This window comes from Onychomys torridus, chromosome 2, assembly GCF_903995425.1.
Source record: "Onychomys torridus chromosome 2, mOncTor1.1, whole genome shotgun sequence".
Lineage (NCBI taxonomy): Eukaryota > Metazoa > Chordata > Mammalia > Rodentia > Cricetidae > Onychomys > Onychomys torridus.
In genome coordinates, this window is record NC_050444.1 from 124740308 (window position 1) to 124755158 (window position 14851).

The 14851-nt window shown below is 43.7% G+C and overlaps 1 protein-coding gene across 1 annotated transcript in view; it reads right to left on the minus strand.

Moving 5' to 3' along the window:
* Scp2 (sterol carrier protein 2) overlaps window positions 1-14851 on the minus strand; it is an 89748-nt gene that overhangs the window by 37632 nt on the left and 37265 nt on the right. The window contains exons 10-11 of the mRNA XM_036179096.1: window positions 13872-14019; window positions 4787-4894 (exon numbers count right to left, since the gene is read on the minus strand). Coding sequence (XP_036034989.1) covers window positions 4787-4894; window positions 13872-14019 — 256 coding nt within the window. The remainder of the gene's footprint in view (window positions 1-4786; window positions 4895-13871; window positions 14020-14851) is intronic.

The window sequence follows — 14851 nt, forward strand, 5'->3', positions numbered from 1 at the left end:
AAATAGTCATAAGGGATCATATAACTTTATATTTACCTAAAAATACCTACAGTGCATGTAAGTGTCTGTGTATACACACACACACACACACACACACACACACATACACACATACACACATACACACACGTATTTATTGTTTAAATGAAGTTACACCACTTGGGATGATAAATCTTCTCCCAAGGGCCATAGACTGTCTAACAAAACAATCCCAGTGCCAAGCATGAGAAACCTCCCTTTGAATTGCTGGTCAAGGGAGTTCAAGAGACTCCCAAAACAATGAAGGCCTGTTGCCCTTGGTGTCATCCCAGAAGTCAAAGGTGAGTGCCTGTTGCTAGAGACAGCACACACAGGACACAGGACTCAGAGGAGCTGAGCTGGATCTAACCCAAAGCCTCCTTCCCGAGAACTTTCATAGTACCAGAAGGTGCTGTGCAAGCTGGAAATAAAAACGAGGATGAGAAATCAACAGTCCTACACGCCTGTGGTGCCTATGAACCACAAAATGACCAGCACAGCAAGATATCCCTGAAGGTGCAATAGTGACTCATATCTTGATGGCCATCAACTGCTGTCTAATTAGACTGAAGGCCCACTCGACAGGAAGGAAAAATGGTGAGGTCATGTGTCTTAAGAGAGACTACCGCCCCCACTTCCTGAACCAATATAATTCCTAACTGCATTCTAAACACTTATCCTCATACCCACAGAGAAGTGGAGCTCCCGCCCTCAGAGTTCTCTTGCTCCACTCACATTCCTACCCTCACCCTGAAACACTTCAAGATCAATCTGAAGATCTCCGTCAGTAAGACGCCACACAAGCTTGAGGACCTGAGTTTGGTCACCAGAACCCACATAAAAAACAGACAAAAACCACATCATGGTAGTGGATGCCTGTAATCCCAGTGCTAGGGAGGCAAAGAAAGAAGGACCCCGGGGTTCCCTGGCTAGCCAGCCTATCCCACTTGGTAAACTCCCAGCCAGTGTCTCAAAAATCAAGTGGATGGGTCGGCACCCCAGTGACACGTGGCACTGTCCTCAGGCTCCCACAAGCACATGCACTCATGTGCACCCACACACACATATGTACACATACACCTGTGCATATACACACCACACATCCACACACATGTGAATGAACAACAGAGCTAAGAAATGATACTACGGTATGTTTGCGTCTACCTTCAAAATATTTTAAAACTAAGTGCATTCTATGCTCCTGCCTGTTTTGGGTTGGCTTTTTTAGTACCCCTGGAAGACAACTGTGCTGGTTAATTTTATTTATTTAAATTATTATTATTATTATTATTATTATTACTATTATTATTACTATTATTATTATTATTATTTTGTCAACTTGACATTTGGTAGAACCATCTTGGAAGAAGGAACTTTAATTGAGAAAATGCCATCATCTGATTAGCCTGAGGCAAGGGGGCGAGCAGCTAGCTCACTGTGGGCAGTGCCATTTCTGGGCCAGTGATCCTGGTTTAAAAAAAGAAGCTGAGTGAGCCGAGGAGAGCAAGCCAGCAAGCAGTGCTCCTCCACAATCCCCGATAAGTGCTCACCTCTAGGTTGGACTGTGATATGGAAGCATAAGATCAAATACACCCCCCCACTCCAGGCTGCTTTTGGTCATGGTGTTTATCTCAGCAATAGAAAACAGACTAGGACAACTGAATGGCATGGCAAATTTTGTCAAATTTGGTAGGAAAATCCAATGTTAACAAGATCATAGAAAAAGACATATTTTACCTACTCTATGGATGGCATGTACGCTGGTATAATTTTCTTTGGAAGAAAGTTTGGTAAGCTTGGCTAATTTGTAAGTGTGTATCTTTGACACATCTGGAATGATTCCTACAGGTGTGTACAAGCATGCTTACTGCAACCTGTTTGTGAGAATAAACTAACACAACCCAGATGTCTGTCAGTAAGTGATTTTATAAGAATACTATGTGGGCATTAAAAAGAATAAAGAGGCTGGGTGAGGTGAGGTGGCACATGCTTACAACCCTAGCGCCTTCCAGGCTAAGACAGGAGTTCAGGTCAGCCTTGGCTATATTGTGAGTGCCAGCCTGAACTAAACAGCAGATTTTGTCTCAGAAAGAGGTTAAAAGGATCTAAGATAGGTGAAGACATCACTATACAATATATGCACTTACATAAACAAAAACTTGGGGTATGGTTTTGTTTGATAGCAGAGTCTCATGTAACCCACCCTAGCTTTTCTATACGGCCAAGGATGACCTTTTCTATGTGCGCATGCGTGAGCACACACACATAATTAAAATAAAATAACTCTTACAAAAGTCTAATGTGAGGGGTATGACATTACTGGAAGGCAGACTCTGGCAAGAGGAAGATACATCCTGCTTATCCCAGAGCACCCATGACAGACTTTTATAAAGAAAAAATTCCATAGAAGAGAGAAAATAGTACACCCCTGCCAATTTTTTAAATGTCATAATAAGAAAAAAAAAAAAAACAAAAAAAAACCAAAGAAGAGATAATAAGAACACCAATAGCAAGGTAGCACATCACACTGCAGTTACCTGTGAATATGCAAGTCTGCCCACCTGGCCCTCCCTCGTTTACCTTTTTTCTCGAAGAGCTTGGTACAGAACTCAGCGCCTTCTGTATCCTAGACAAGTGTTCTACCACTGAGCTAACACGACAGACCCTGCAACCTGTCACATTTTCTTCCTCTCTCCTCCCCAATCCATCTAGCTTTCCTATTTTCTACTATGTTATAAGCTTATAAGATCTGTGCGGTTTCTTGTTGTTTGTTAGTTTTTTTGGCACAGAGTACTTTAAATAGACCTGGCTGTCCTGGAACTCACTCTGTAGACCAGGCTGGCCTCAAACTCAGAGATCCTCTTTCCTCTGCCTCCCGAGTTCTGGGATTAAAGGTGTGTTGTGCAGTAGTCTTTTTGAACACTGTGAAGATGTGTCATTCTGATTGGTTTAATAAAAATCTGAACAGCCAATAGCTAGGCAGGATTTTCAGGCACACAGGACACTGGGAAGAAGGGGGGGAATTGCCAGCCAGATGGAGAGAAGCAGCATGGGCAGTACAGAGTACAGGTAATAAAAGCCACAAGGCAAAAAGTAGATTGATAAAAATTGGTTAATTTAACTTGTAAGAGCTAGTTAACAATAACCCTAAGCTATTGGCCGAGCTTTTATAATTAATAATAAGCTCCATGTCATTATTGGGGAGCCGGTGGTCCTCACAAAAAAGCCCAACTGCAAAGGTGTGCACCACCATGCTCAGCTGAAATTTGAGTTTTAAACAGAAATAAAACAAGGTTAACTGCTTTAATAATACACTGTTATACCTTCTCTCTTGTGGGAACTGCAAGAAGTTAAAATATTCCATTAATCAACACGTACAAGCTAATAAAGAAAAAAACACAACCTGTCTACCTTTACAGAAACAAACCACTAAGTTATTTTAGAAACTGCAATACTAAAGTTCTCATTTTTCAGCTAAAGACCTAAGGGTCAAGGTGATTAATTGCTAACTGGTCAGAAGAATCATGTGGCCAGTGGGCAGCAGACCCACAGTGAAATTCTTTTCTTTAAAGATGTATTTATTATGTATACAGTATTCTACCTGCAGGCCAGAAGAGGGCGCCAGATCTCATTACAGATGGTTGTGAGCCACCCTGTGGTTGCTGGGAATTGAACATAGGAACTCTGGAAGAGCCATGGATGGCTCTTAACCTCTGAGCCATCGCTCCAGCCAGCCCCATAGTGACATTCTTATTTCATAATTTCTAGTCTGGTTTTCTCAAGAGAAGATGAGTTCCATGCAGTGCTAACCAACATGTAATGAATGTGCTCATCTGAAATGATCTTATCTGGTTAGTCTAGCAGCTGTTAGGAAACATCTTGAGAATTAAGTGCACTGCAGGTAAAGGGAAATCAAGTGACTGCAGTTAAGAAGCATGTAAAGCTCCAGACACAGGGATGGATGGGATGGAGAGATGACTCAGCGGTTAAGTTCACTCGCTGCTCTTCCAAAGAACCTGGGTTCAATTCCCAGCACCCACATGGCAGTTCACAACTGTCTGTGACTCCAGTTCCAGGGGACCTGGTATCTTCAAGCAGGCAAAATCCCAATGTACATAAAAAATAAACAAATAAATAAATAAAATAAAGAAATCTTTAAAAAAAAATAAGAAAAGGAAGGAAGGAAGAAAGAAAGAGAGAGAGAGAGAGAAAGGAAGGAAGGAAGGAAGGAAGGAAGGAAGGAAGGAAGGAAGGAAGGAAGGAAGGAAGAAAGGAAGGAAGGAAGAAAGAGAAAACAAGGCTCTCGTCACACAGACATACTGAAATCACAGACTTCAGTCACTCACAGTGGCCCATACCTATGATCCCAGCATTTGGGAGGGGCAGACAGGGGAGGAGCAGGCAGGGGGGACTGCTGAAAGTTTAAGGTCACCCTGAACTACACAGTGAGTTAGGTCAAGCTGAGTTATAGAGTTAGACTGTCTTGAAAAATAAAAAGAAGAGCAAGATGGCTCAGCAGATAAACGTACCACCAAGCTTGACGACCTGAGTTTAACCCCCAGGACCCATAGAGAATTGGAAAGAGAGCCGATTTTCTCAAACTGCCCTATGATCTCCACATGTGTGTACTATAGAACATGAATGTGTACTCTTACATACACAATATATAAATAAATAAGTGTAAAAAAGAATTAAAAGACAAATCAGGGTCTAAAGTATAATTTTGACAAAAGTAATAAAAATTTCTGAGATCTGCATGTGTTGTTACCTGTCGCTCCCAGTGGGTGTCCCTTGGAAATGAGTCCACCACTAGGGTTTATGACCCACTTTCCTCCATATGTGTTATCTCCTCTGTCAACCAGTGCTCCGCCTTGTCCTATAGAAAGAAAAATCAATATTCACAAAAGTTAAAAACTAACATTAGACCAGATGCACGTTTGCTTAACTTTTCTATATAGCCGAGGATTTCTTAATATAAACATTTCTTAAGAGCTTAATAATTTATTACAAACGCTTTCAAGTGTTGAGTAATGATATTGAGCAATAAAGGCTTATCTTTCAAAAATGTTTTGCATGAAGCAAAGCACTTACAAACAAAGCTAATAGCCCTGTAGCTTCCAAATTGAGCAACTGTTAACAGAGAGGCAGACAAGAACCAATACAGTCAAAACAAATGCTCTGCAACACTTTAACTGGAAATTATAGTTTCAAAATTCCTAAGTTTCCAAAATGCATTGATTTTCTCTCTGGTTTCAGCTGTATTACTGTGTAGTATATAGTTTTTTTAATTTAAAAAAAGAGCATGCTGATTGTGGTGGCACACACCTTTAATCCCAGCACTCAGAAAGCAGAGGCAGGCTATCCCTGTGAGTTCAAGGCCAGCCAAAGCTACATCTCAAAAAAACAAAACAAAAGAGCAGGACTGTAGGTGTGGCTCAGTGGTAGAGTGCTTACTTAGCATGCTCATGTCCTGGTGTTTGATCCCATAACCACCAAAAACAAAAGCAAAAGCAAAAACAAACAAACAGACAAAAAACCTCACTTTCATGAAATTAAGGAAGACTAAAAACACTGTTGAACCATAAGGGTTAAAAAAAATTATTTCACAGTCACAGGAATGGTGCACAGGCCTTTTATCATAGCACAGAGACAGGCATATCTTTGTGTGTTCAAGGCTAACCTGGTCTACATATTGAGTTCTAGAACAGGCAGGGCTATGCAGTGAAACTCTGTCTCAAACCAAAGTCCAAACAAAAACCAACTACAAATTTATTTCACATGCTTGGTGGCCTCCACATTGCCTGTTAATAATGTGTTGGTTGTTTAGTGGAGGTTACAAAATACATACAAGTGCAAGAATTACATAAAATATTCTTCCAGATACTTTTCTGATCAAATAATAAGACCTGGGGGCTCCAGGTGTGCTGTTTACGGTACGGGTGTGGTCCAGATGACGGTACACAGAGTAGCCACTGCACCATGGAGAGAAGGAAAGAAAAGAGTCTGCGGGAGTGGGGACAAGGAAGAGAGTCCTGGACAAACCATATGGGGTTCTGGACTCAGGACCTGAGGGGAAAATGAACCTAGAGTGTTTGAAAAAGGAGGCAACGTGGCTGCAGGAGAGTGGTCACAGAAAGAAGGGGCTGGGGTGCCTAGGTGAGGAGTAAAGAGACAACATTCGGCCTGTGCCTCTCTGTGAGTGGAAGAGAGGAATCACACCGACCTGCTTCTACCAACCAAAGAGCCTGAAGGAAGGCGTCCACGCGCACTGGGGCAGCTGAGATGACCACAGCCTATGAAACCGTGCCGGCAGTGACAAACCGGGCAAGAAGCGCTATACTCAGACTTCTCTGCAGGCGCTCCAGCGCCAACAGGACTCCACAGGGAGGGGGGGGGGGGCTGGTGTGAGGAAGAGGACTCATTGATTCTGCAGAGGCTGGAAGGATGGCTCCGCAGTGAAGAGCACCGCTGCTCTTGCAACAAGTTTGGTTCCCAGAAACAAACTTGAGCAGCTGACAACCTCTGTGACCAAGGACTCCAACAGCCTCTTCTGGCCTTTGTGAGTACTTCTACACACATGTGCACACACACAAATAATAACTATTTAAGAAGAATGATTCTACAGTCTCCAGTGTGAGCAACTGGAGGATGTCAAAGATGGAAGGTTTGAGACGATGACAAGCCATCAAAAAGCAAATCAAAACAGCACAAGAAAGAGCCTGTAACACCCTGAAAAGTGGGCAGCTTGCTCACTGAATCTAGATTTCAGGGAAGCATTCAGAGCTGAGCTATGAACCTGAAAGTCATCATCACGTATATTTAACTGGGTTCTGGTTCTGCTAACAAAGCATGTTCTCCATGGTGCTCCTTCCCCACAGCGCTCCTCCCCCACAGTGCTCTTCCCCTCACAGTGCTCCTCCCCCACAGTGCTCCTCCCCCAAGTGCTCCTCCCCCACAGTGCTCCTCCCCCACAGTGCTCCTCCCCCCACAGAATGCTCCTTCCTCACACACAATGCTCCTTCCTCACACACAATGCTCCTTCCCCACAGTGCTCCTTCCCCAGTGCTCCTCCCCCCACAGTGCTCCTTCCCCACACACAATGCTCCTCCCCCACAGTGCTCCTCCCCCACAGTGCTCCTCCCCCCACAGTGCTCCTTCCTCACACACAATGCTCCTCTCCTACGGCCACTGCTGAAGGCATGTATACAGTGCTCCCTCCGCACAGCTACCTGATGACTGGCAAACAAACAGAGACAGGAAGATTAGCAAGGGAAATCTCAGGGAAGCCACTGCACGGGGTGAACTCCAGTTTTAACTTCTCAGGCTGTCCTCAGCAGTTCTGCACAGGGGAGCAGCATCCTGAGACAGCCCAGCCCGGCAACACAGGCAGTGTCAGCACTACAGAGCTAAGCCTTCCCCACTCCCTTTCCACCCGAGCCCACGTTTGGCTTTTTCAGACTGGCCTTGAACTCGTGATCCTCCTGCCTCTGCCTCCAAAGTGCTGGGATTTCAGGTGTACACCACCATCCCACTGAAACCCCACCTTTCCACCCAACAGAACCAGGAAAAGAAAACCCATAGGCTGTAAGCAAAGAAGGCCACAGTAGAGCGCGCCCGAGCAGACGCCCACCCCCATGCCAAGTGCAGACTCATGCATGTCTGAGGCTGGCTCCTGATGCACAGGATGGCCCCAAACCAGCACAGCTCAGGCTCAGGAAGTAAACATGGGTAGGTCGTCACCTCAGAAGGCAAGACAGAACTTGTCACGACAAACTGGACTGACCGCTCTCTACATCACAAACAGTGTGGATCTGGGGAGATAACTCAGTCAGTGAACTGCTTACCATAGAAGCAAAAAGACTGAGTTTAGTCCCTAGTACCCACATAAAAAGCTGGATTTGGTGTGTGTGTGCTTATAATCCTAGTGCTGGGGAGGCAGAGACAAGTGGATTCCTGGGGCTCACTGGCCAGCCTGCCTAACCTAAAACCAGTGAGCCCCAGATCCCAGCAACAGACTTTGTCTCAAAAATAAAATGTGGAGGAGATAATCCTAAAGATTGACACTGGAGGTTGCTGCCAGGCTTCCCCACTGTCCATGTTATACAGGCCTCACGGTTCCTCTCTAGAGAACACTGGATAAAGTCACATTCATACTATCCAGGCTTCCCCACTGTCCATATTCCACAGGCCCCATGGTTCCTCTCCAGAGGATACTGGATAAAGTCACATTCATACTATCCAGGATGCAATCTAAAATTATTCAACCTGCAAAGAATCTGAACAGAATGTAACCAACCCCCAAGAGGGAAAGAGCATCAGTAGATACAAAAGCTGGAAGTCCAGATTACAAAGTTCTCAAGGACTTTCAAACTGATGCTAGAGATGCGAGGTGAAAGAAATAAACCCCAGGACAGGAGTTCTCAACAGAGCCAAGAAGCCAGAAAACAGATCCAATATAAATTTGAAAAGTGAAATGTTTGAAATAAAACACTAAGTCCAAATGTGGTGGCCATGCCTGGGACGCTAGCACACATCATGCAGAGGCAGAGGCTGCAAGGTCAAGGCCGGCTCCCTAATAGTGAGCTCCAGACAAGCTGCACAGAACAGCCCTGGCTCTTTGTTCCTTTGTTCTTATTTTTTTCAGTACTGGAGACTGAACTGAGGTTCTCCTGCATGTGAGGTGAACACTGTGCCTACTGAGCCTGATCCCCAGCCTGAGATCTGTCTCCAAAAAGAAAGAAAGGAAAGGAAGAGAAACGAGAAAAGAGAACAGAAGACATCCTACCACTCTGGAGGCTGCAGCACGAAGATGGTCATGTGACCAAGGCCAGCAAGACCGTCTCCAAAAAGAGAGAGAGAGAAAGAAACAAACAAAAAGAAAGAGAAAAGTCTTACTGCAGTGGCTCAGAGCAGGAAGGGATTTAAAAATGAACAGATGTGCACGGCCCCAGGTTTGGTCACTAATTCTACAAGAACAAACAAAACAAAAAAGTGTTTCACAGACTTGTGGGATAATATCAAAACTCTAAAGCAGACATCACTGTAATCCCAGATTGTGGAAAAGGCAATCAGGGCAGAACAAGTATTAGGAACAGGGAATGTGGCACATGCCCAGAGTCTGGACACAAGCAGGAAGGTCAGTAGCTCCAGACTAGCCTGCAAACCACACACACACACACACACACACACACACACACACACACAAACATAAAACCTAGGAACAAAATTAGAAAGGAAGGAAGGAAGAGAAAGAAAGAAAGGGAAAGGAAAGGAGAGGAAAGAAAAGAAAAGAAAAAATGGAAAATTACCAGGGCCAAACAACTCAAAAGACTAAAACAAAATATATTCAAAGCTATGATAGCCGGGCGGTGGTGGAGCATGCCTGTAATCCCAGCATTGGGGAGGCAGAGCCAGGTGGATCTCTGTGAGTTCGAGGCCAGCCTGGGCTACAGAGCTAGTCCAGGACAGGCTCCAAAGCTACAGAGAAACCCTGTCTCGGAAAAAAAAAAAAAAAAAAAAGCTATGAGAAAATGTATAACATCTCAGAAATCTAAGTGCAGCATATATTTCCTTTAGGAATTAAGGCTTACTATAGACATTTGCAGATGAAACGAAAAGATGATCATTCATCTATAAGACCCGCTTTATAAAGAATGCAATAAGAGGGGTGACTCAGTTGGTACAGCATTTGCCTTAGCATGCACAAGCACTTGGGTTCAATCTCGAGAACTGAAAGAACCAGGCATGATTATGTATGTATGTAATCCAGTGCTTGGGAGGAGGGGAAGACATGAGGATCAGGAGTTCGAGTTCATTACACACTATCTCACAAAGGAAGGGAGGGAGGAAAGAGGGAAAGAGAGGGGGAGAGAGGGAGGGAGAGAGGAGGGAGGGAGTGAGGAAGGAAGGAAGGAAGGAAGGAAGGAAGGAAGGAAGGAAGGAAGGAAGGAAGGAAGGAAGGAGAAAAATGCTGAAAGACTCCTCAGGCTAAAAATATCATGGGTGCTCATGGGTGCTGGAAAAATGTCTCAGTGGTTAAGAGCATGTACAGGCTGGGCGTAGAGATTCATGCTTTTAATCCCAGCACTTGGGAGGCAGAGGCAGGTAGATCTCTGTGAATACAAGGCCAGCCTGGTCTACATAGTGGATTCTAGGTCAGTCAGGGCTATATGTTGAGACCCTGTCCCAAAGGCAGGTGGTGGGGAGGGGCAGAGGGAGGACCTTGGAACATTCAGCCCTAAATGGAATGTCTCTATCAAATCCCTTCCATCAGGGCAGAGGAACACATCCATCCACCCACCCACCCCTACCTCTGAGGAAGTGGAAAGAGTATAAGATCCAGCAGAGGGCATGGAGGATGACAAGAAAACAAGGCCCTCTAAATCAATATGATCAAAGCTCGTATGAACTCAGAGAAACTGCTGCAGCATGCACAGGTCTGCACCAGGTTCTATGAGTATATATCATGGCTTTCAGTTTAGTGTTCTTATGGGAGAACGAGTGGGTCTCTGATTCTTGTGCCTTCTCTCAGGCTCTTTTTCTTCTCTTTGTTTGCTTTGTCCAACACCAATGTGATAGTTTTTGTTTTAACATATTATATTTTATTTTGTTTTATTTTAAAAAAAGTATACACAAGTCTTGCAGGGGACTCAGGCTTAGTTCCCAGCACACACAAGCAGTCACACAGCTTTCACTCCAGTTCCTGGGGATCCGATGCCCTCTTCTGGCCTGCTCAGGCAATAGGCATATACTTGGTGCACATACAAACATTGGGCAAAACACATACAGAGAATAAAATAAAGAAGAAACAACATGGGTCTTGTTGGCAGCCAGGCCCACCCATGGCATCCTCAGAGGCCCTGACGAAAGGACAAAGAGAATGCTACTTCTGTGTCCTTGCCCAAGGTAGACTTGGCAGGTCCAGTCTGGGACTTAAGACAGGCCCCTCAAGAGAGTTAAGGGTTTGGTTCCTGGAAACCTGGCCTTTTCCCCAGGAAGAGACTGGACTTATCAGTCTCAAAGATGCTGTGTGCTTGGCCAGTGACGCATTTCCTATGTTCCTTTTGTGCAAACTGGCTTGATTAGCTCCCTGGTGACTTTGACCACTGTATGGTAGCTTTCTGCTGACTGTGCTCATTTTCCCTGCACACTGTATATAAGATGCTGTACTTTTCAATAAACACCTTTACATGAGCCATGCTTGTATGAGACCTGATCCCAAACTTTGTCTTCTTATTTATCATCCTTTGGTCCTTTTCTCAGGAACTTGTCACTGAAGGAAAACCTGCCAGTCCGAGTCAGTCTTGGGCTGGGAGATGATGGCTCAGTGGGTAAAGTGTTGCCATTCAAACATGAGGGCCTGGATTTGAAACAGGAGAATCCCCAGATGCTTGTAGAGCCATGAGCAGTAAAAGAAAGACATCTCAAACATGAAGAGTGTCCTTGACCTCAATAAGCATTCTGTAACACACACACACACACACACACACACACACACACACACACACACACAGACACACACACAGACACACACACACACACACACACGATCTTTAAGAATGAAGAAAGTAACAAAAATTATAAATATCTAGGTAAATATAAAAGAGACTTTCGTCTTTTTTTTTTTTTTTTTTTTTTTTTTGGTTTTCGAGACAGGGTTTCTCTGTGTAGCTTTGCGCCTTTCCTGGAACTCACTCTGTAGCCCAGGCTGGCCTCGAACTCACAGAGATCTGCCTAGCTCTGCCTCCTGAGTGCTGGGATTAAAGGCGTGCGCCACCACGTGCAAGGTGTTCAAGACTTTCCTCTTAATGTCTTCAAGATATGATGAGGGCAAAACATTATTTCACCATGTTAATATTCTCAATATAAACAGATGCAATACATCTGGCAACTACAACAATGGGGTCCATGAAGGCAAAGATGGGCCTATATGGTGGCTTGGCTTCTTCCTTGCATGTGAAGAGGCACGACGTTACAAGGTCGCTGAAGGTTAAGTACACACCATGACCTGGAGCAGTAGTTCCTAACTGGGGAGATTCTGCCACAGGAAGAGACTTGGTAACATCTAGAGACATTTTTGGTTGTCACAACCGTGGGAGACATTTGCGGCATTTTGTATGAGAAGGCCAAGAACACCCTAAAAAGTGCAAACTCCCCCACAGAATGACAGGGCTCAGGTGCCAACAGTGCTGAGGCCATGCTATTAGCAGCCTCCAGAGAAGAAGAAGAAACAGAGGGCTAAGGATGTAGCTCGCTTTGTGGACTGCAGAACTTGGAAAATAGAAGCAGAAGAACCAGAAGTTCAAGGTCATTGTCAGCTATGTAGCAAGTTAGGGCTAGCCTGGGGAAAAGGGAGGGCCTATGGGATGGCTCAGCAAGTAAAGTGCTCATGGCACAAGCCTGGTGGCCTGAGTGTGATCCTGGAACCCATACAAAGAGTGAAAGCGGAAAATAGCTCCATGATGCTGTCCTCTGACCTCCTAACATGCACTATGCCATGTGCACGCCAATGAACACAATACACACAATAATCATAACTAATCATTTACAAAAATTTTGAAAAGTCAAGACAAAGAGCCAGTAAATACATTAAAATAGTGTATTATAAATGTTCAAATAATGCAAAAGAAAACAGAAGGAGAACGGAGAAGGAAAAGTACAGAACACAAGTAGAAAACATATTGAAACAGTCAATCTAAACTGGGCGGTGGTGGCACACGCCTTTAATCCCAGCACTTGGGAGGCAGGGCCAGGCGGATCGCTGTGAGATCCAGGACAAGCACCAAAACTACACAAAGGAACCCTGTCTCAAAAAAACCATAAATAAATAAATAAATACATAAATAAATAAATCGGTCAATCTAAACAGAAGACTATGTTCTTGGACTAGAAGAAAATGTTCACAACATAAATGATTATCATTGACCTGTATCTGGAAAATATATATATATATATATATATATATATAGTATATGTGTTAATATTATGTTATATATATATATATATATATATATATATATATAAATTCTTGCAATATAATAAAGACAAATAACAGACAAGCAAAGGGCAGAGATTTAAATAGATATACAGACATGACACATGATACATAAAAAGAAGGTACATGAGGCCTAGAGAGAAGGCTCAGCAGTTAAGTACATGCACTACTCTTCCCTAGAGGACTCAAGTTTGATTCCTAACACTCCATTGGGTGACTCACAATGTAACTCTAGCTCTAGGGGAGCACTGAAGTCACATGTTCACATACCCACACACAGGTATCAACATATATACATAATAAAGATAATATAAATCTTTTTTTAAAAGAAGATAAATGAATTACCAATAAGCACATAAAAAGATGTTCAATAGCATTAGTCATGAGGGATATGCAAATTAAAAGTAAAATAAGATGCAACTATATGCCCTTGAGCATGCCAGAAATATAAACAACCGACCATGGAGTGCTGACATGAAGTGAAGCAACCAAAGCTCACTCACTAAGAATGGTGTACTTTCGAAAGGGAGAGGACCCTTCCCACCCCACCCATCAGTTTTCCGCTTTCCTCTCTGCAAGTCTTTCCCAATAAATCCTCTTTAAAATGTAACCGTACAGTCTAAGTACTGATTTGCATAATGTAAATGAAGTATACCCTCTGTTATGCCCGGGTTGGTGTTGTCCAAGACTGGATGTTCTGAAAACTCTCCCACCAAAACTTCTTACATCCCATTTGCATGCACAGTGTGGCAGAGCCAACATGCAAGGAAAGGCAATTAGTGACTTCTATTGTTTAATGATGAAAGTGACTCCTCAGTGGGCTTTACACAGGGCAAGGAGCCCTCTTTGGAGACACTACCTTCTGGACAGAGCCCCAGTGCTTCGTAAGTAAGGAGTTCATTGGCGGAGAAGCAATCATGGAGCTCTATCACATCGATGTCACTCGGTCTCAGGCCGGATCTCTCATAGCACCTCCTGGCAGCTTCTTTACTCATGTCATAGCCAACCTAGGACCAAAACGCCATTCAGGGGTAAGCAAGGGCACCAACACAACATTAAACCCAAAATACCACATATATTGAAATCTCCGCTGACTCCGCATTATATAAAAAGTCTAAATAAAATAAAGCCCAAAAAGAAGAAAGTACACATTGAATTTTACACCAGAAAGTACCAAAGTTGAAATAAGATATTGAAAAGGGACTTAGTATCTCTGAGGTTCTATTATGCTGTTATGAAAACTATGGAGTCATGATGTATAGCTGTACTGATGAAATCAAAATGTATAGTTGGACCGGTTGAAGAGAATTTTCAATATATCACTATGAGTCAGACACTGAACGTAATAGGACGATTTCTATAGGAAAACATGCAACCTTGTTTTAGAAGAAACCACTTTTGCACAGGCCATGTTCAATTTCTATTCAAGGAACAAGACAGAAATAAAACGTGCTATGAGAAAACCGGAATAAAATCTATGTGCCATAACCTAATTTTATGATCTTAGCTTTGCTGGTCAATACCCTATTGCTGTAACAAAATACCTAAGAGGACAACCAAGAGCAGGAAAGCTTTTTTTGTTTGTTTTGTTTTTTTAGACAGGACTTCATGTAGCCCAGGCTAGCCTCAAATCCACTGTGTAGCCGAGGATGACCTTGTGCTCCCATTCTTCCTGCCTTACTTCTCAAGTGCTGAGTTATAGGTATGTGCAGCCGTGCCCTGTAGTGGTTAGCCATCCCAGCATTGGCCTGGAAGTTCCAACCCCCATTGAGGCTTCAGTAATGATCACGCCCACAAGGCGGGGCAGAAGAGGGTGCGGAAGACCGAGGATGAAGAGGA